Below are 21,087 nucleotides of genomic sequence, written 5' to 3' on the forward strand. Positions count from 1 at the left end.
AACTCCATAGGGGTCATAAAATTATCGTCGAAAGCGAGGATCCTGGCCCGTAAACCCACTGAGCACCCCGAATGAGGATGAAAGGGAGATGAACACGAGCACCCTAGGGTCGATGATAAAAATTTGGGTCTCGATGGGTCTCCGAGCTAAGCGATCATGTTCCTGGTTCGACGTCCTTTCCATCTCGTCCACGCCACGAATGTGGGACGATAAAACGAGGCTCGCCCCAACAGCCAAATGAGGCGGCATCGTAAAACGCGCGTTTCGGGAAAGGTGCATCGAAGAAGGTCTTCATTCAGCTTGGTAACAAAGACCGCTTCGGTCGCTATGTGGAACGTATTCTATTTAGGAAACTATGTGCTTGCTATAAAACTTATCGGTGTGATCTTGACAATGAGCGCTTCATATAGAGCGCTTCATATAAAAGAACCGAGAACGTATTCTTGTTAGACACAGACGAATATATTCGGACCAGCGAAAAAGTTTATGGACTGGATCGTTTAGTCATTAACTTATTTGAAATCGATCTGCAACTAGAGGTTCATCCCTGTGAATAGATATTTTGAAATCTTGATAGCTTCCATTACTGTGCATTACTTTTTTATCTTAAAACCAACACCACTTTGTAATTTCATACAATATTTTCTGCAATACTATTTCTGCGTGATCCTATTTCTCTGACCAGTTTCTTCGGTACTGTCTGATAATGATAACACGAATTCCTTCACGTGACGCATATGATGCGTCACTGATTGCATTGAGTAGACATTATACGATGCACACGGTGCGTCAGCAATTTCAGCAAATTCACTTAACCAATATATCTTTGCGTTATCTATCGTCGAATTATTGACTTTTAACTGAACTGTTTCTTGGAAATGAAACATCGATCGTGTCAGTATTTATGTAACGAGATTAAAAAATCACCAAAAAGCGAAGTTTATTCAATTGGTTTGTGAGAGGCTCGTTTACGTTCACGAAGATATCAAAATTCATAATCCGCCGTTATCCACCAGAAACAGCAATTTCGCACGTTCCTCTCACTTACACCCTCTTCCACCCATCCGTCGTATTCTCAAACATCCAACACCCACGCGAATACGCACGATCCGAGACGCGGATCGCCAGCAGATCACGACCCCGTGATTTCGCGTGGAAGACAACTTTCGCAGGATGCCTGTAGCGTGCAGAAGGTGTCCATATTAATTCATGACGGCGCGTTATCGGGCATTCCTCGCTGACGATAGGATCGTCCATTCTCGTGAGAAGATGCGACGCAGGCGGAAGCGACGCGCGCCACGCTCGAATCTAAATACCTGTCAGCCGTGTGTTTACACGGCACGACGTGACCGCGCGATAACGCGCACGTCGTTTGCACACGCTTGCACCTGCACGCGCTTCCATCGTCGCAGTTTCATCGCATTTCGCGGCCCAGTAACCCGCATAACCTGCGCGCTTATGATCCAAGAAGTTTCCGCTTAATCCTTAAAAGGATGGGACAAAGTGTTCGTTTCTGCGAGACTCGGTTTCATAGCTTCAAGCTATCGACTGGTCAAAGAATAGCTAGAAGTCGAAGATTATTTTATTGGCGGTGAATGGAAACGGGAATTTATGTTTCTTGGATCTGATAGGTTGCTTGGATATTGTTTGTCCGTAAGGGACATAGGTTAAGAAATTTTTGCTTAAGTTTGGTTTCCTGAAATGTTGTAAGTTTTCCACTGTGAATTGTTTTGGTCTGCTTCAAGATCCGTGTCTATATTCGTGTAACTTATTAGACTTGTCGATTTTAAATATAATGGTTTATGAGAATAGGTTTGTAGGCTTGAAATATAGTATAGCATAGTTCAAGTTTCATCTGTATCGTAATTGTAGCAAGTGACTTACGGACGTACGTTGTCACGCTAGAATATTACGATATCCATATAGAAAGATCCATTAAACTTACGCAACGAAGTTACAAGAACATCTATACTCCTCCAATTTTTATTAACGACAATACCATTAAGTATATAGCTGTAAGATCACGAAATTTCCTCGATCACGAGTATCTTAAACCTGGTTCATAAATCAAGAAATCCAAAAGCATCGGGACCTGCAGTAGTCGCTAACATTCTCGTTCGTTACTTTCTACTCGATCCTCGTCCCTCGCTCCTCCATGATCCATCTGTGGGTAACCATCCTTCAGCCGGTCGGTCGCAATTACCGGCACACTTTTTCAAACGACCAGCCAAATCTCGGCGAATTAATCCCACTCGCGGCGTTCCTCTCGCGCGTCCACGCCTCTGTCCGATCGTCGCCCGCCTAACGCGGCCCAGTGACCCGAAAAACCAAACTTTGCTCGTGATCTGACACGTTTTGTGGTCCTTCCACGGACAAACTAGCTGGCTTCCTTCGTTCGAGCTCCTCGACGTCGACAACGACGATGATAATCGCGAGGACGATCTCGCACTCCTCCTTCCACATGCTCTTCGTACTCGATCGGCACATTCTCTCTTCCAGCTGTTCCCGTTAATTATTCTCGCGGACTTTTCGCTCGCCGCCACGTCCAACCGCAACGACGAATCATTAATCACGCGTGACACGCCCGTACCAGCGATCTAATTATCGGCTAAAAGAGCACGCGGATACCCGTACCGAGCTGTTGCCCCGGGGATAACGCGTGCTCGGCAGGTGAATCTGATCTATCACCAAGAAACTGATTTTCCGTGCTGGAAAATCGAATCGATAAAGTTTTGTTTGGTCGAGTTGCGAAGAGAAGATGTTGCGTTGCTTCTCTGCTCTTTGATTTTCGTTTTTTCCTTTCCAACAGAATAGGAAATAATTATGAGCTTTGCAAGGTGTCGAGGATAGAGTGTAAGTAGAATAACAGCTGGCGCATTGATGGGATGACGAAGCGAAAATCAGATCTCTTCTGGTTAGTGAGAAGACTGTCTATTCGGTTAATCATGTACAACAGATTGCGTACTGCATGGAATTTTGGTAATATTTTGCGTCTACTGCATTTTATTTTCTTTATGCAAACTTTATGCAAACGAGTGGGGTTACGTTATTAACAGATTCTAAAGTGTTTAGAAAACTTATTCGCGATCATCACCGACTTTTCATCCGTCGTCGTTACGTAAATGCCTGGAATAAGAAAAAAAATCGTACAATAAAATGAAAACGTCAAAATGGGTGAATCTTCCTTTCTCTCGTCTCGCTAATAAATTACTCGAATTTGGTACGAGATGTGTATTTATTGGAAGAACGCAGGAGCACGTAAAACAGACTAGCGTGTCGTGTGTTCAAACGTTTCACTCGAGGTGTACTATGACGTTCATAAATAACCAGACCTCCGCCGTCGAGCACGGAACAGCCACGATCGTTCTTAATTATTTAACGAATCCAGGCAGACGTTAATTACTCACTGTCCTGCCGCGTTAAATTCTCCAGTTACGTGCTAGAAGGTAGCAAATATTGCGCTTGGAGAAACTTTGACGATGCCAGTCATGAGTTTTGATTTGAAGTTTATCGCGCGCCTGTGTTACTCACTGTGTTACGTTGAAATATTTAGCGATTACAACAAAACTGTTGGTACTGTGGTTTCAAGTTTTACGCAAAAGTTTTAAAGCAGGAGGTGATTTTTAGTTTTCTACTTTCTAAAAGATCGAAAAGAAAAGTAATTCAATCGATACCGGTCGATGATAAACAATTTGTCCATTTTATTAATAACATTGTATTATTACAGGTACTATCCTGGTTCTGCAAGAAAGGCGACGACGTACTATCGAAACACGCGCAACATTCTGCGACCAATCTATCAGCGGCGCGACTTCACGAGAGAGAATTCGAGAAGTTCTACTTCACGTCGATGGTGAGTACCCTAGAATGCACGAATACACCTCTTCATTATTTTGATGATAGATAGGATACATAAATCGGTCGAAAAATACTGAAAAAGGGGAAAAAAGATTGTTAGAATCATTAAAGATAAGATTGAAAATTCAGTACTTTAATTAACTGATTAATAAACTGATCAAGCGAGATGGAAGTTAGAATTGTAATTTTGGAACATAAGCGAAAGTCTGAGTATATATCTACGAAAGCTTCGACTTGAGCGCTACGCTAACTGTTTCAAATAATGGGATCGAAAGCAAGTCAAGATCGGCCCATATATGTCCCGAGATTTCACTTTTTTCACGTCTCATCGAGTCTTTCGTCACGGTTCGATACCGAAGAAATCCCGAGGAGAGTCGGCCGAAATGACTGAAAGATAATAAAAGGCTTCTTTGTGGCCGGTTGCAAATATCACCGCCAGTTTCGCAAACTTCCTCCTTTGCTACTGGTCAAATCAATCGGAGAAAAGGTACACGTGTTTCGTTTAACAAAAAAAAAAAAAAAAAAAAAAGAAAAAAGAAACAATAAAAGGATACAAGGAAGTGTATTAGCTTCGGCTTTAAAGGAAGGCGTAATATGAATATTAGATGTTCCATAGATTAGATCAGATCAAAGATAGGGATTTCATTTAGACCGATGAACGTGTAACGATGACTTTCGGATTTCGTTGGACAGGAAAACTGCAAAAAATGGATCGAATGTACTTTAAGTAATTGTGCGTATCACTAGTGAATGTGATTTTGACGTAAGAACCTGTTCCAATTTGAAAGGAATATTTATTCTATTTTTTTCTAATTCATGGAACGCAGGGTAACGAATATATCAGGAAGGATCGAGAGTAAACAAAGATGTAAACATTAAAAAGAAAGTTAGAATGATCTATAGATCTATACTATTTTACCGACAAGTATCCCGTCGATAATGTCATTCTTTTTTACATACTTCTTTAATAAAAGACATTTTTAACACAAAAACATATGTTTTCTTATATTAGGCATACGCATATCGAATCAAAATGTAAAGAAATTCACAATGGGAAAGATCTTTAAATAAGATTTAAGGAAGCAAATTTCCATCTGTGGTTCAACAGATCTCGATCATGAAGGATCGGTAACTCGATTTCCTAGTAAGGTGGTGCCGCCTAGTGTCACCCACTCGAAGCATCTTCCTGCAATACCGACCGATAAACGCCGCGTAAATTGAACTACGTTAAGAAGCGCACGAGCTCGCTAATGGCAGCGATTATTTTTCTACCGTGACTCGAGGGGATTGTTTAAATGGTTGGAATCTCATTTGCGCCCCGTAATGGTCAGATCGAATCGCGGCCATTAATTCGAAGACGCGAAAGCGCCTTGCCAGTAACTTTCGCAATTAGAAACGTATTCACGGAGAGTCGATTAGCCGGCGCAAACCTGAGTGGATTGCAATGTCTGGTCTTATCAATCGATCGTGCATGCCCGTGTCCGGCGACGACGCTTTCCGTTCGGTGATAACGAGGCCAACGCGACAACGTGACCTCCGCTTTCTGCGTTTCCCATTTTCTCGATAACCGATCGCAAAAGTGCCGGAGAACCTTGAATCGCAATTAAGTAAAGGTATACGGCAATGATCTATTCGGGCGACCTGTCGCCGCTTATCGGCGAACCTTTTATCGGTGAACGTAGCGTTGGCGAAACGGTATGTCGTTTGAAAACTTGAATGCAACGAGTTCCTCTATTATATACTGAACTGTTCGAACTTTTTTCAATAGTTTCTTATTACTTTTGATAAATCGTAAAGTTCTTAGAATAAGTTTAAGCCTTTAGTATCCTTGGACGAGATATCTCGCGATACGTCATTTGTACGACACCATCGCGTGTGTGTTTTAATATTTAAAAATGAATCTCATCGCATGTAAAAATCTAATAAATAGGTCACACTCACGTGTTTCTATACATAACACCTATTTCTTCGGTGATAGGATATTTATCAGCACCGTAATCTGTGGAACTTATCTTTTATCTTTCAACGTCCCCTTGCAAGATTATTAACGAAATAACTTTCCAAATGAATTTTCATACGTGCACGCGTATTTATTGGCTGATGTTAAGTAGATGCATCTGGACCAGCGGGGGGTGGCGCAATGGACGACGATCCCGCGTGTGAAGAGGTCCTATTTTCATCCACATCTCGAACCGGTCCACGTCCACCGGTACCTTTATCGTCGAATTAATTTACGATCATTTCGATTGATACGCTCTTTAACTGGACGTCTTGCAATTAACCGGACGCTCCAAATATCGGGTTGCTCGGTGCAACGCGGTGCGATGTAGCACCGATCGCTTAATAATAAATCGGCGATACGTTCCAGTTCCGTTCCACCGACCCAAATAAACGGTTTTCTCGATCGTCGTTGACAATTATGACAGGACCGTGTGGGCAGGGTGCCGATAGGGGTCATTGTGCCGTCGCGGCCAATAAAAAAACGTCCATGGCAGTTTGGATAATGATCCAACAACTTGCAACGACCACGTGAAACACGGATAATTGAAGTGGGTGCCATATGATTAATTAATGTGCTGCTCGTTCGTTCGGAATATACATCTCTCGCTTGTCCCTCGATCGCTCCCTGGTCGGATTAATTGAGCAACAACCGCTCCGGTGGTGTCTTTTTGCGCTTCGTGAACTTGGTTATCGCTCGGTGAAAGTCAAATTTAAATTAGTGAATTGACGGGCTCGAAGATCCTGTTTCATTTTCCATTTTCGTATTGGTCAGTTTCTTTTTTATAGATGCGCTTAAGAAGAATAAGCAGAGAGATATTCAGATTTGCAATGAGTACTCTTTGAATTTTAACTGTCTACTTTCGGGCACAAGTATCAACAAAATCATCGCAACTTGTACCTGTGTAATGGAATTAAAAAATCAATAAAAATCAATTAATTTAGCTTCTGAGGCACTCAAAGCCTGCCCTGTCTCTAGGTCATGCAGCTCTTGCGTACCATTCGAAACCGATCGAGCTACCAGTTCTTTTCGCCATGTACAATCTGTTCTCACTTTCCGTGAGCGTGAATTTCTCCGAGATTCTTCAAGTGAAAGAGAACAAGACCTACCAATTACTAGCGACGTTTCTTTTTTACGAGTCGACCACAAGCAACCCTACGTTTTGTCGTATTGACGATCATTACCCGGAAGGTGGACGGTGTTTCCTCGAAGTACGAAGCGATGTCGCGCGCCGGAAGCCGCGTTCGGCCACGGCCATCGAGGTGAACAGCGTTCTGTTAACCCAATTACGTAGACGAAGAAGAGGAGGCGTCGCGATCGTGGCGTGAATAAGAACGAGACGTCTGCGGGCGTTTTAATAGGACGTACGTGAAATCACGATCACCGCTCCCGAAAGGAAATGTCCACACCTGAAAAAGAATCGTGATCCTCGAGCAAACACAGAATTCTCGCGAACGCCCGACGAAATTTTACCGCAACCGATCGTGAAAGTGGATGACATTTTTCTTTTCTTTGTGGCTTCCGGTGGAGAAATGTCATGGAGTCGGAATTGGTTCGTTTTTGTAATGGCGTGATTGAGTTTTGGGTAAGAGTGGTTTGTTGGAACTCGTTCGGTGTATTGTTAGTTTAATTGGCTTTGTATGGAAGTAAAAGTGTGGCGTATTGTAAGATTTTATGGACCAATATCTTGTGTTCAGTTTCTTATGTACGGGTTCGAGGAATCTTAAATGCATCTTATGAAATAACTTTACGGCTGTCGATAATTTTAAAAGGACATCGTTTTCGCTATATTTTCGAAAGTACCGTAGCTTTGATATCCAATTAAACACGGAATTTGTTCGAATTTTTCATTGTTTGATAAAAATTCATAATGTATACCTCACAATCGATCTTTTAGAATAATATTTCTGTTCAAACATCTCAACCTCGCAAATATTTGAAATTCAATCTCTCCGTACAATGAACAGGCACTTAGGCTCAAAGAAATTTTAGCGTGAAGAAGATAAGAATCTTGTTTGGGCGATCACCTCGAGGAGCTCGGCTTTCTAGCATATTCTCGTCGATATGATCGCGAGGAACGATGATTGCGACGCGTTATATCCGGTGGAGAGTGGACGCGTGTCGCGAATCGCGATCGGGAAATCGTTTCGAAAACTCGATTGCAACACACCAAATCGGTACAAGGCGGTCATGCTCGTTAGCCCCGGCGTTTAATTCGCCGCTCGCCACCCTGGAAATTGCGAATCTCGCGCAAGCTTCGGCCTCGAGCCTCCTCGGGCCTGTTCAATTAAGACGCGCGAGCAACGCTGCTAATTAGCCAATAAATATGGAAACGCACGGCGAGCCTCGCCTCGTGTGCGTGTTAATTGAATGATTAAAATGTTAATCGGCTCTCTCGAACCGGAGTGGTCGCTTTTTCGTTTCGTTCGGATGACACCTATTTGTTTCGCCTTCTTACGAGCGTATTCGATGAATCTGCTATGTGGTCGTTTATAAGTTTAGCAACGTTCAAGTAAGAACAAGATACATCTGGAAGATTTAAAAAAAAGTACATTTTGATGAAGAGTTTATTTGAAAACTTCATTATGTACGTTTATCTTGTTTCGTTGAGATATAGATTGTCGAGTACTATTAAAACGTTCGACGATAAATAGCCACGTAATTCAATGTTGAAATACATCTTTAAATTTCCTCGCCGTGTAAAGCTCAGCGATTTTCTCGACCCTCGTAGCCCCAATTTTCACTGTAATATATCGCGTTTAATGCCTCCGCGAGCCCATTCGTTTCGAATAATCGATCCTCCGCTTTGTATTCAAATTGAAAAATATTCCGCTCGCTGACGACGAGTGATCACCAAGCAATTCAATTGGCCGCCTTATCTAAGAGCGAGGCTGCACCCGCGAAATTAGGGGTCCGCCCGCGTTTCGTCAACCCTGAATTTTATTAGTTCTACCCTCCAGGAGTTCGTGGCTGGTGGTGCGAAAAGCTTAATCGCCTAATCGAGCTCCGATCCACGCGCAACGCCCATCGAAAATTCGACGGATTCGCTGGTTCGAGGGATGAAGATACATATATCCCTCTTGAAAACCAACGCAACATCTGTCGTGGCGATTTTCTCTTACGTTAGTAATATCGTTGAGATCTTGATTATCCCGAGTGAGAAAATTCAGATGAAAAATATTTCGTAACTGGCCATCTTTGTAGAAAAAAGCGATAACTTTGTAACTTCTTCAAACACGTATTTCGTCAAATACTCAGGAAATTATGGAGAAAGATTGTACCTGTATATTTTCTCTTAAATGACACGAAACATCACATCGTTGTTAAGAAAAGAAAAAGGACGAAAGACAAGGAACAAATTGCCTATCACAGGCTAAATGGCTTGCACTTCTCTCGAGATCAGAAAAACTGAGAAAAAAAAAAGCGAATACGCATTTGCCTGGATAAAGCGGCGCATCTGGAGAACGAGAATTCCACGCGAGCCGAGCCGATCGAAGAACGGTGCAACAAGATGCATTAACCCATTAGTGCTCGAGTATGCATGCGAGTGAATCGTCTGACAGAGATGAAGCTACTTCTTGTTACGCATAGCTGGCCGTACGTAGCGTAGGTGTAACGCGAAAAAATAAAGCGCGAATGCACTTCGACTGATATGTGGGTTAATCGACGGGCAAAGTGGAACGATGCTACCTGGTGCCTTCTCGTTAAGAGGTGGGCTGAGTCTTCCGGGTCTTCCTGTTCATTTTTCTGGGCTAACTCTTTCAGTTCTGTAAAGTGCGCTGGGTTTAATTTCCATATATTTTGGAAAATATCTAAGAAAGTCATAAATGGATATTTATACAAATTCATATCTTAATGGATACAGTTAAAAGATTGGGAAATGAGATGAGAAAAATATGATTCTTCTAAATATTATAACGATTGTATTGACCATTTATATCTTTCAAATTCTCAATAAATGCAGGAAGACCGTAGTCTAGTTATAAATTGATAATTATTTGTGTCGTAATATCGCGAAATGATTATAACTCCGGCCACAAAACATTAACAGAAGATATCCACACGAGAGATATCTATAACGACCGAAGAATTAAATGCTCGTGCTATGAAATTAATTAAGCTATTAATTAAAGCAGATTATGAGACGGCTTAATCTAAAAAGGAAATCGCAGATATCTAAAATTAAAGGAAACTGCTGTGAAAGTAACTCTCGTCAAGTAACTCAATCATGATCGATAGATGGGCGTTATTAATTCACTGTAACTGTCCATAAAACAAATCACCAGGGCACCGCGCGTCGCAGAAAAAGACTGATTGCATCCAGTTATACGGGACAGAACGCGTTTCTGGCAAAAAACCAAACTACGCTAACGACGCGCTCAACCCAAATATGAGAATTCCGAGCGGATCGGGGCGCGAGACAAGCCGAGATAAATCCACGTACAAGGTATTCCAAGGTCTTCCCTTTTCTTACACGCTAAGCTCACCGTGACCCGTTACATTTACGGGGCGGAAGGCGTGGCGTTTTACGGTTTCCTCGTAGAAGAGACGTCGCGTCGGGGGTAATCGCTAAAGCTCGATTGCATAACGCGATATCAACGTCGCCTATTCGAAGGAAACGTCGTGACGCGCCATAAACGACATCACATTCCTCTTTTACGCCTTTTTTGTCTTTTTTTACTATTTTGTTCTTTTCTGTGCCCCTTCTCTCTTTCTTGCACGAAGGCTGCACGAACATCCGAGAAGTTTTGCAATTGTCATGTCGCGAGAATACGGTTTCGTTAAAATGGCTCTCACGTTCTCTGAAGAACAATGAGCATCGCGGAATGAATTGATGCGACTCTCGTCACGGACCGATCCTCCGCAGGCAGACGATTACGCGATACAGTAGCATGAGATTTAATTCGAACGACGTTTGGTTGTGAAATAATTGAAAAACTAATCAAACGATATTTTGTGCAGGTGTTATTGTAGCAGATCTTCGTTACAGTTTTTTATTGAAATTCGTACTGCTCAATTCTTCCCACAATGGAGTTACTCTAATTTCTGCGCGCGCTCTTCCATCGTATTATTCTTTCTCCTTTGAATATATATAAGGACCCTCGTTTGCTCCTCTCACACGTACTGTTTTCTATGCGCATTTGTTACGCTTGGCACCTTTTGCTCCAGGTGTTCGAAGATTTTAATTTTCAAACGACACGGACGCTCCTCCGTTGAATATCTCGCTGAAATATGCAGTGCAAATGTTAAGTGAGCGTCGACTTCATGAAAGTGAAGAACCGAAGCAAAAACGTGCTTCGTTTGCTATTTAAACGTAAAAATCTGTTAGTATAATGCACTTAGTTTTCCTTGGGTCAGTACATACGTCCGCGACAAGCTCGATTCGTCTACGTTATTTAACGATACGTAGACGGATCAGACTTGTATCATTTACCCTTGTCAATCGTTGTCCTGTCGGTACACATATACATTTCCCCGTAATCTCGCATGCAAATCGGCAAAATAGAGGCTGACATTAGCTGTCGAGCCCAAACAACGTAAATAACTCGATGAAATATCGAGAGGCGACATTATCTGCGATTCTAGAAGGCGATACGCGATCCACTTTCGTTAACGGCTTCAGCTATGTTTCCTTTCTTTTATGTAATAGAGTTGTTACAACATTAATCATTCTTAAACTAATGCAAAGTAAGCAAAATTTCCGATGCATGTTTACATCGAATTGCGAAATTTTCATTGTCGAGAAAATTGTCAAATCTCTGGAGATCATTTTTCGCGTCGATATGAATAAATGTGTAAATCACTACGTCCACAATGAAACTACGAATCTATCGTCACGCGAGATAATGTCCATCGAGACACGCAAATTCGTTCAATCGAAAACGGTTCCTGGTAGACGAAACGTTCGATGAGCATATTGCGGTACACACCGAACCGATCTATGACTCGTTTAAGAATCTTTGACACCCGTTGCGCCAGCCTCGAGTTACGTACGTGCTCTTCATGAAAAATGAATGGGTGACCTGATGGCTTATGCGGCATTACGCGGCGCGTGTACATGTGCCGCGTAGAAATGAGTGGAAAACGTAACTGTACCTTAATATCTCCTCTGCGAGATGTCATCGTTGAAAACGTGTCGGTTACTCTCTTGGGCTTTGTTCATTGCCGCTTAATAGCGCCGCGAACGTTTATGGATAACTATACGATACGAACAGGTTGATGGGGAGCATTTGCGAAATGTAGAATGCCAGCGTTAACGCGCAACTGGATGTGACTACATACATGGTGATCCACTAATCGTGGAACGACCGACAAGTGATATTATGTGAAAAAATAAATCTAAGGTATAGGTAATTATGTTTTTCTAATATGTTGTTTCGTTTTCGATAAAATCTAATGTGAACGTTCGTCTAATATATGTGAACGTTCGGTTAATTAATGGCTCGGTACAAAAGTGTAGAATACAATTTTTCCGCTTAAGGCATCGTTTTTCAGAGTCACGAAAAAGTCGTGTTTCATATTTTTGATGTATCTTTTCACGCCCTTGCAAATTATACCATAATTATTGGGACACCCTATACAGCATGATATTGCCATGTGTATTACTATATGTTGCGCATCTTGGGTAAATAGCCGTAAGAAACGCTATTAAGATCATGTAAATTGTAAATGACACTCGAGTGAATAAAAGTAGCTCGATGTATAATAAGTGAGAGCATGTCTAGTTAAAGCAATCTATTAAATGTTTAAGAAAAACGTGTTTTAAAAAGCGAGGCCTGTCGTACGATAAAACGAGGAACAAAAACGATCGATTTGGTTCAGTGCGGAGTCAAATAATTGGCCTTAATTTATCGGCATACTTTTGTACGCTATCTCTGCGTACTAAACTCCGCTCACTAAACATCCTATGCGTCGAACGAGTTCGCGTTTCATGCATATTTAAATAATTATCGTTCTTTGGTATTTTCAATAATTAGAACTTTATTCAACTACCGTAATAGAGTGGCTCTCACGGAAATCTCTTTTCCATTTGATCCAAAGAAAATTCTTTACGTATACGTATAACTTCTACTGGAATCTTTTAATCGTAGATGTTCAGAATGGTTTAAGCCAAGTTTGAAACTGAAACTGTTTCGTGCTCTTTCACAACTCGATGCTACCGATCGAACGTTAATTTATTGCTTGCTTTCGGGTATTCTCTCACGAAACTTCATTCGTATTCGGAAGAAAAATAGCACAGTTGCCGGTGAAGCAGTGGAACCGGAGAGAAACGCGAATTGTCATTCGCGGGATTCGTCGGCGAAGGCCGCCGGCGTAGTTGCTTCGCTTTTATTTACAGGTCTGACGCAAAAGCTGTCGGAAGGAGCGCAGAATTTGGCATACAATGGACGAGCACAACTCGGCATTCACTCACGAACGAGAAAAGCGTCGAGGAACGTTCACGGGTCCGCCGATATTCGTGCCACTGGGTTACTATACTTTCGAGTTCAACTAAATCGGCCACGTAGCTACTGTTCTCTGGAATTATCGTGGCTTTCGTAAAACGACGAGAGTAACATTTCGCAAACATCGGTTTCTTTGTCTCTCCTTTTGTTTTTCATCGAATGCTCGGCTTGTTGCTTCCTGCTTCGCCCGTTCGCCTATTCCGTTCAGACTTTTTGGTTCGTTCTCGTACGAGCGTAGATTAATTAATGATTTCTTCCGGTTATTGCTCGCCAGTGTAATAATACACATTTACGAGTGATCTAGATTACGAACGAGCAATCGAACATCGTATCAGTGCGTGGCGTTTCACTGGAGGCGCGTCGCGAAGACCTAGAAGATTGCTCCACCGGATTGGCTTGTAAGTAGGAAATCCCTTCGATTCCCCTTTCGTAGAAATGTTTCTGCCACGAATTACAAACCTATCTACGATTCGTAGAATCACGCGGCGAGTTCCATCGCGACATCTCCATTATTGATTGAAATTGATCGCCGTCGAGTTTAAATGGCTGCGCGTACATCGAGATATATCCATCCTTTTCATTATTTCTTCTCTCTAGATCGAACTATTCACCGAGCTAGGACTTTCGCTTGGGGAATTTGGGAGATCAGGAACTTTCCATTCAAAATTTTCGCTGGAAGCACGTGGCTCGAATGTCCTATTAGAATAATAGACGACTTTCTTGAACAAAGTTAGTGAACAAAGTTACTTCATAGTTCCGTATTAACGCTTTAAAGCTGGTACGACTCTATAACGCATTAAAGTGCAACTATGACACAATCTGTTTTAAAACCGATGACTTTTGAGGTGTATAACGCGTAAGCTAGTTTGATAAAGAAACGAGTGGATGAATTCGTAATAGCAAAATATATTGAAATAAGTATAAGTACAGAGATATTGTATGCCAATTTTGATCGTCGCTCGCTCGATGCTACAATACCAAAAGAATATCATAGGAAGCACGTCCGTACATTTCTATTAACAGATGTTACCATAAAAAGTTAACCTTCTTATGTAACTCTAGCCGAAGATTACAAGAAACAGTAATAACAATCTAGAGCTTGTAATCCAAAACAGTTAGTATTCAAAGACACAATAATATGGATCTTCCCCAGTTTTGAACTTTTCCATTTCAACTTGAAACTTTTTTTACGGCAATGGCCCGCTACACTTTTCATATTATTCTCACATACCCTAACAAATCAACGATGCGTTTGTTCAAATATAACACTATAAACCTGCAAGACTCTATTATATACACTTGTTAATATCCAATCGATCAAATACCTGATCGTGTGATTACATACCTCCGCGACTAGACAAATGTATCTAGTTGAATATGATACATTTGAGCGTAGAATATAAGGATTATATGAGCGTCTAATAACTACATAAATATAGGCACTCGCGACTACAAGACCGTACAAGTTCCATATTCGACGCGTCAAGATTACGCGTAACAAATGTATGTACGAGTGTCGCAATTCGGAACTCCTTGGCGAATCCGTTCAAGGACGCGGGATGGAGTCCAGTGAACCTGGGGTTCGTTAGCTTCGAAGAATAACGCGAGATCCGCGTAACGAATATGTAATGCCCGTGCATACGCACAATAGCATACTTGCGATGAAAGTGGCTTGTAATCCAGGCTGAGCGTCGCGAGGGATTCATACTTATGTGTCTCGTTAGCCGATTAAGGAGTGTCCGTACGCCGATTCAGCAAAAAGGACGATCGAACGTGCCGCGATGATGCTTCCTCGCATTGTCGCGACCAATCGCGACCATTTTTTTTATGTTTCAGCGACTCGAACCGAACGAGACACTGTTAACTGGAATGAATGTTACGAATTGTCTCAAACGAATCTAAGTGATGGCGAGACTTGCGGGTAGCAGATTAGATCTGCGCTTATGTTTAGGTTACTCGTGTAGTCATGCGATATCGCGAGTACCTATGCGCTACACACTTTACACACGGAACTCGATACGATCGTATGACCAGGTCTTTTTCAAGTTTACCGTCAGAGTAATCGAAATAGTGGATTATACGAATTTTGCTTAGCCCTTTCTGTACACGAAAAACCTTACTTTACCTTTTTCAGATTATTCTTCGGCCGATCCATACATCTCATCACTTGTCCCGAAAGAATAAAAAAATCAAATCCTCACAGCAAATCCTCAAAGCAAATCCTCAAAGCGAGTCCTTGTGTGTGACCTCGCGATCAAAGTTCGCCCACTGGATTCGCATAAAGCCGTATATTCCCCGAAAATAAATGGTAGTGGCGTGTTTACGAGTCCGGATTCCGTGAACTCGCTCCAGCTTTGACATCCAGCTCGTTCGCAAGGACATCGATTCCGTGCACTCTCCTTTCTCTCGTTGAGAACTCAAGCCTTTCCAAGCGTAGAATCTAAATACGAGTTACATAGCTTCGACTAAACGTCGATTACGAACTCAATGAAATGTGCTCGATTCGTTGGTCACAGCAAATAATTACAGATCAATTTTTCTATATCACAGATATTTTAAAGAGTTTGGATCGTTAAAATCAAGTCTCTTTCCATTCGTTACTAGCATTTGCTCGACACAGCAACATTACGTCAAAGTTAATACGAGACGAATCAGATTTCTTGATATGTTAACTGGTAATACAGTTCATAATCGTCCGTCCTTGGAATACCACGACATTCCTCGGTGACGCGGAATCGTGTCACTCTCATGATCGAGCCAAGGTCAAGACGAGTTCGATCCTCCGCCCTGCTGCACGATTTTTCCAAGAACAGCACCGGGAATAAATTAAACGTCCAGGGTCAGCGAGTACCCATGAGTATTCTTACCCACGCTGGAAAACGTCTAACGGTGATATCTCAAGCTTCTAATTACATCCCCGGTGGCCAGGTCGCTTTATCATAAGCGGACCGACGCTCTTTTTCCATCGATTCTACGCTCGTGCAACTCACGCTCGCTTATGCTTGGGAAAAGTGATCGTGGCCGTTGACTGTCGTCACGCGAGTAATTTATTGGAACCGAAAGGATGCGCGTTGATCCTTAATAACACGCTTTCAACAAGGATCCAAGTGATGAATGCGTTGTGACCGCAATTGGGCCTACGCGCGTTTTGTACTTGTTCCTCGCGAGCTGGGAAAACGACTTTGTCGCTTTGCCATTTTTCGCTACTCGTTGTTCCTGATATCGCTCGTTAAGTCCGCGATTCCTTATTCGTACAAGCAGGAAGAAAAAGGGACGTCGGGGATTAGGTGGTATGCAGAACATGGTGCGTTTCTTGTTGAGAGATGATCCTATTTTGTAAACGAGCGTGAACATCGAATTCAAAGCCCTATTCTAACATCCTATATATCAGTTTGCTCCTCCTACTTAATAACTAGGTGGCAGATGTTTATGCGCATTCGTGTTCCTATAAACGCAATCAAAAAACTAGTAGCTAAATATTTCTAGATTTATATCGTTAGTAAACTAACCATGCTGTTCTTCTCATTTCCTGTTGGTCTTTGTACACCTCCAGGCATCTTTTTCTTTTGGAATACTTTATTCATAATAAAAGAGATAGCAATATTATATTGCATACTAAAACAAAATTCTTAAGGATTATTTATATCCTTATGATTAAGGATGAGAACAGCAGACTTAAATATTGTAACTAGTACTTTGAATATTTTATATACTTCTGGATAATATGTGAATAGCGTTCATTTCTGCACCTTTCAATTTCCTATCCTCTGCTCATACAAAAATCCTAAAGAAGAGCAATCGCAATGAATATCTCCACATCAGCACTCGAATCGATTTCCTTTCCCCCCTTTTTTTTTTCAAGCATTTCAACCCCTTATTCACGTCTTTCTATTACGTATCAGCCTCCCTTCTACACCAGACATCGTTGAACGATCAAAGCGAGGGGAGAACGGAACTGGTGCTCTCGCGAAAAGCAGGCAAAAGGTCAGCAGCGTCGAAATCGCGATATTCCATTCGTGGACGGTATTTCTCACGGTCTCGTTATCGCGCAAACATTGTGATTTGTTTGCACGAGCAGTAACGAACGGCGATGGAGGCGTGCGACGCCAACCGATACTGCGAATCGCGCGTCGAGCAATTAATTGAATCCCGCGTACACGTGCGTAAACGAATTTACTGGCACGTGCCAGCGGATCGAACGTGCGTTTCGAAAGTCCCTGCAGGGCTCTCTTCCGCTCGATGCACCCGTATAAATAGAAACGGCTGTGTCACGTTCGAACCGAGTCTGCGAATTGTTGGTCGGTCTATTTCTGCGACTCGAGGTGGACGTCTTGGTGTGGCTTACGTTTTTTTGAAATATTTGTAGCGCGAAGGGTGGACAGAAACGGTGACGGCTTAATTGCGGTGCTTTTCGGTAAAAACAGATGCTGGAGGTTTAACGCTCGAGTGAGTTTAGGGGGAGTTATTTGTCGAATCCTTTGAGTAGTTCTTCGGGGAAGGGATTCTGATGTTATTGAATGTTATTAGTATGAGGATATATTTATCGAATGTCGAAGAACATTCGAAAGTTTGTGCTTCTTGTTGAAAAAAAGAGAAGATATTTGAATAAATATCAAGAAAGTTACTATAAAAATTATCCATTTTAATTTCTTTTTCATTTGAATATGAATATTTGAATGCGAATGTAAGTTTGAAAAGTTGAATTTAGAACTATAGAGATAGACATCTACCATCCTGTTTTTCGTGTATAAGTTGCATTGACAAAAAATTATATCCTGATATTTCAGCAGCATCTCACGCAGCATCTTCAGAAGCGATATCGATATCAATAAAGGAAAAGATAACCGTGATGCTGACGATGTATCAAGATCGTATAATTATATAATTCATCCTGGACACCGGTCTTCTACCAGGAAGTTATTACGATATCCGATTTCTATGTATACTAAAATCAATACACCCTTTATTGCTTAGAATTATACAAATATTCCTTCTACTACTATTATGATACGAACCAGCAACACCTCTTCTCGAACCACAGCTAAACAAGTTTAACATCCTGCACGCGTCAAGCATGCGAAACGACGAAGCAATCGATGATCTATCAAAAGAAATATGCTCTCAACAACTTCATTCGTTCTACCATGATACTTCTTTCTCTTCGACGAAGAACAAAAATAAGAGTCGCGGAGGAATCGATGCTTCGTGCTCGATGGTTCTATCGGAGACGGCGGAATATCAAAACCAGTCTCACGTGTGGCGAGCCACGGGCAAAAACCTGTGAAAACCACGAGGCTCGGCGAATGGCTCGATAACGACGTTCAGTACCAGCAGCCAAGTGAAATTTTACACCGGATGCAATCCGAGAAACGGCACAATAGAAAATGCTGTCCGCCAGCCTTTTATCGACGTTCCTTGCGCAAAAGCGAACCGTGCCTCTATTAACGAGCCATGCGGGACACTTTCCTGCGCCGCGTTTTTCATTCTCTCCTCTCCTGTCAAGCCAGCCCCAGCCAACGATCGATCGTCCCAGCCATATGGCACGGAACTCGCGCTGAGATTCACCAAAAAGGGTGTTTGTTGAATCGCGGGATGAGAATGTTTCGTATTTTATGTGTTTCGGGAATTAATTGGGAAAAACTTTGGACTTTTCAAGTTGCAAAATGGATCGACAAATATCTGACGAAGTTGATATCGTTTTATAGAATTTTTAAAGTTCGCGAGTTCTATTAGGAAATTTTTAGATACTGCCTTGTGATCGACGGTATTTGCTTTACGAAGAGTAAACACAGTTGCGTGACAAGACATATCGTTGGTGTTATCTATCTATTTTCGGTATTTTCCGCTTAAACGCGAGAATTCGATGTTATTTGACATTCTTCAACGTTATTGAGCAAGGAGTTCTGTAGAATCAGATGTACTGTTCATCAATGGAACGGTATTCTTCGAGCAAAACGCTCGTACTACTTCTAGAAACTGTGTCCATAACGATGACAGACAATCTGCGGTCATGCGATGAGCTGCGCAAAAAATAACCGCTATCGCGCGATGAAATAATTAACGTGAGACTGCATTTTTACTCTATCGAAATTCGCGTCTTACCTCTTGCATTCTTTTATCGCTACATTTATTCCATTATCCTTCGAACGTTTAAAATCACCTGAATCCTGTATACTCTCACAAAAATGTCGCCTATGGAAACTTTAAACACGTAAAAACGCATAGAATACGTGAACCTATCGAATATACGTAATAGGTAGAATAAAAATACGAAAAATGTGATATCTTTGAAGATACATGGAATGTGAAGTAAATTTCTAATGGAAGTCTAATAGTAAACAACAAAAGAGGTATCATAATCAAAAAAGAGGGTAGTTGCACTCGTCGCAGCGTCCTTGCCGCCGCTGCACCCTCCCACGCGCTTGATCGATCAATCGACGACGAATAACGTCGTTCGATCGCGGTGCGTGGAGCGTGTAGAAGCGAGGGCGACTGGTTCGAGCGGGTTTCCGAAAGGAAAAGGCATTCCAGGCCGCAAAGTGGCGGATCGCGCGCTGATTGGAGGACGGTATACGCGGGCCGTTCGCGCGTACGTGTTTGGGACAGGACTGTTGGCTGGCTGGCTGGCTGTGCAGCATGTTCAGACAGGGAAAGGAACGGAGCGGAACCGAACGAACTCTCCGACTTCTAGAGAAAGAGAGAAGGAGATCCGCGACGCGTCGAGCCGCGTCGGTGAGAGTTTAGAGGCGAGTGTCGAGTAGAGCGCGGCTCGAATGGAATGGAATCGCGTGTGTGCCCCTAGATCGTGTTCCGCTCGGGCCGGCGTTCGCGTCAGTGTGCGTGTTGCATACGTGCTGTACCGTGCTGTGCCGTGTGCGCGGGATTAGAAGAGTCGCACCAGTAGGCCACTGGCGCTCGACGCCTCTGCGTCTCTTTTTCCGGCTCGCGCGGCTCCGACCTACCGTAAAACGATGATCCTCGATCCGCTGATGGATATCGATCGCTAGCATCGATTTGTGAATCGATCGAACGCCGTACAAACGCGTCTTGCGGGAGTTTCTCTGGATTATTCTTCCAATTCTTCGATTCGATCAATGGATGTTGACATTTGATATTTTGTAGTTGGTATTAACTTACTTTCAAATGAAATTGTGAACGGTCACGTGTATTCGTGCTTTTGACCATCTCGTAAGATTGGAGGATTTTAATCATCGACTGTCAGGGTACAACGAAAGATCGAGAAGGATTTAGAGCGGTCGAAGAGCGGCGAGCACCGTTGCGGCTGATAGATCGCCGTATCCGCTGGCTCGATCTATCGCAAGGCTCGCCCTCGAAGACCGATCGCGTGACGCGAGAAACAACTTTCGCGCTAGCAAATTGCCCGCGCCCTCCGATCCAGCCTCTCCCCTTAAACCGTCTGGAATCTATTACATAAAAAGTATTTGTAGCCTTTAGACAAACTCGCGAAACATTTTTGGAACGAGAGAAGTGTGCTAGTCATTTTACGTTTCAGAGTCGAGTGCGTAGAAACGACTCGCACGCGAAATACTACTCGTGTTTCTAACATAAGTGGAATCCTTGGCGACGGTTTTGAAATAACGAGGCCTTGGAACATGCGAAACAAAACGCGAAAAAGCGAGTAACTCGGGAAAGAACGAGCTCGCAATTCAGTTGTACCGTAATGTAAAATCGAACCAGGCGGAATTGCACGATATTAGGTGTAAACTATCGGTATTGGTTTCTCATCGTGGTACGGGAATGATTGCACGTGCAGAAAAATATTTT

General features: G+C 42.5%; 1 protein-coding gene across 6 annotated transcripts in view; it reads left to right on the forward strand.

Moving 5' to 3' along the window:
• LOC126868417 (uncharacterized) overlaps nucleotides 1–21,087 on the forward strand; it is a 304,466-nt gene that overhangs the window by 247,714 nt on the left and 35,665 nt on the right. For all 6 annotated transcript variants that reach the window (XM_050623833.1, XM_050623847.1, XM_050623840.1 and 3 more), the window contains exon 13: nucleotides 3,728–3,853. In XM_050623833.1, coding sequence (XP_050479790.1) covers nucleotides 3,728–3,853 — 126 coding nt within the window. The remainder of the gene's footprint in view (nucleotides 1–3,727; nucleotides 3,854–21,087) is intronic.

This window comes from Bombus huntii, chromosome 1 (assembly GCF_024542735.1).
Source record: "Bombus huntii isolate Logan2020A chromosome 1, iyBomHunt1.1, whole genome shotgun sequence".
Taxonomy (NCBI): Eukaryota; Metazoa; Arthropoda; class Insecta; order Hymenoptera; family Apidae; genus Bombus; species Bombus huntii.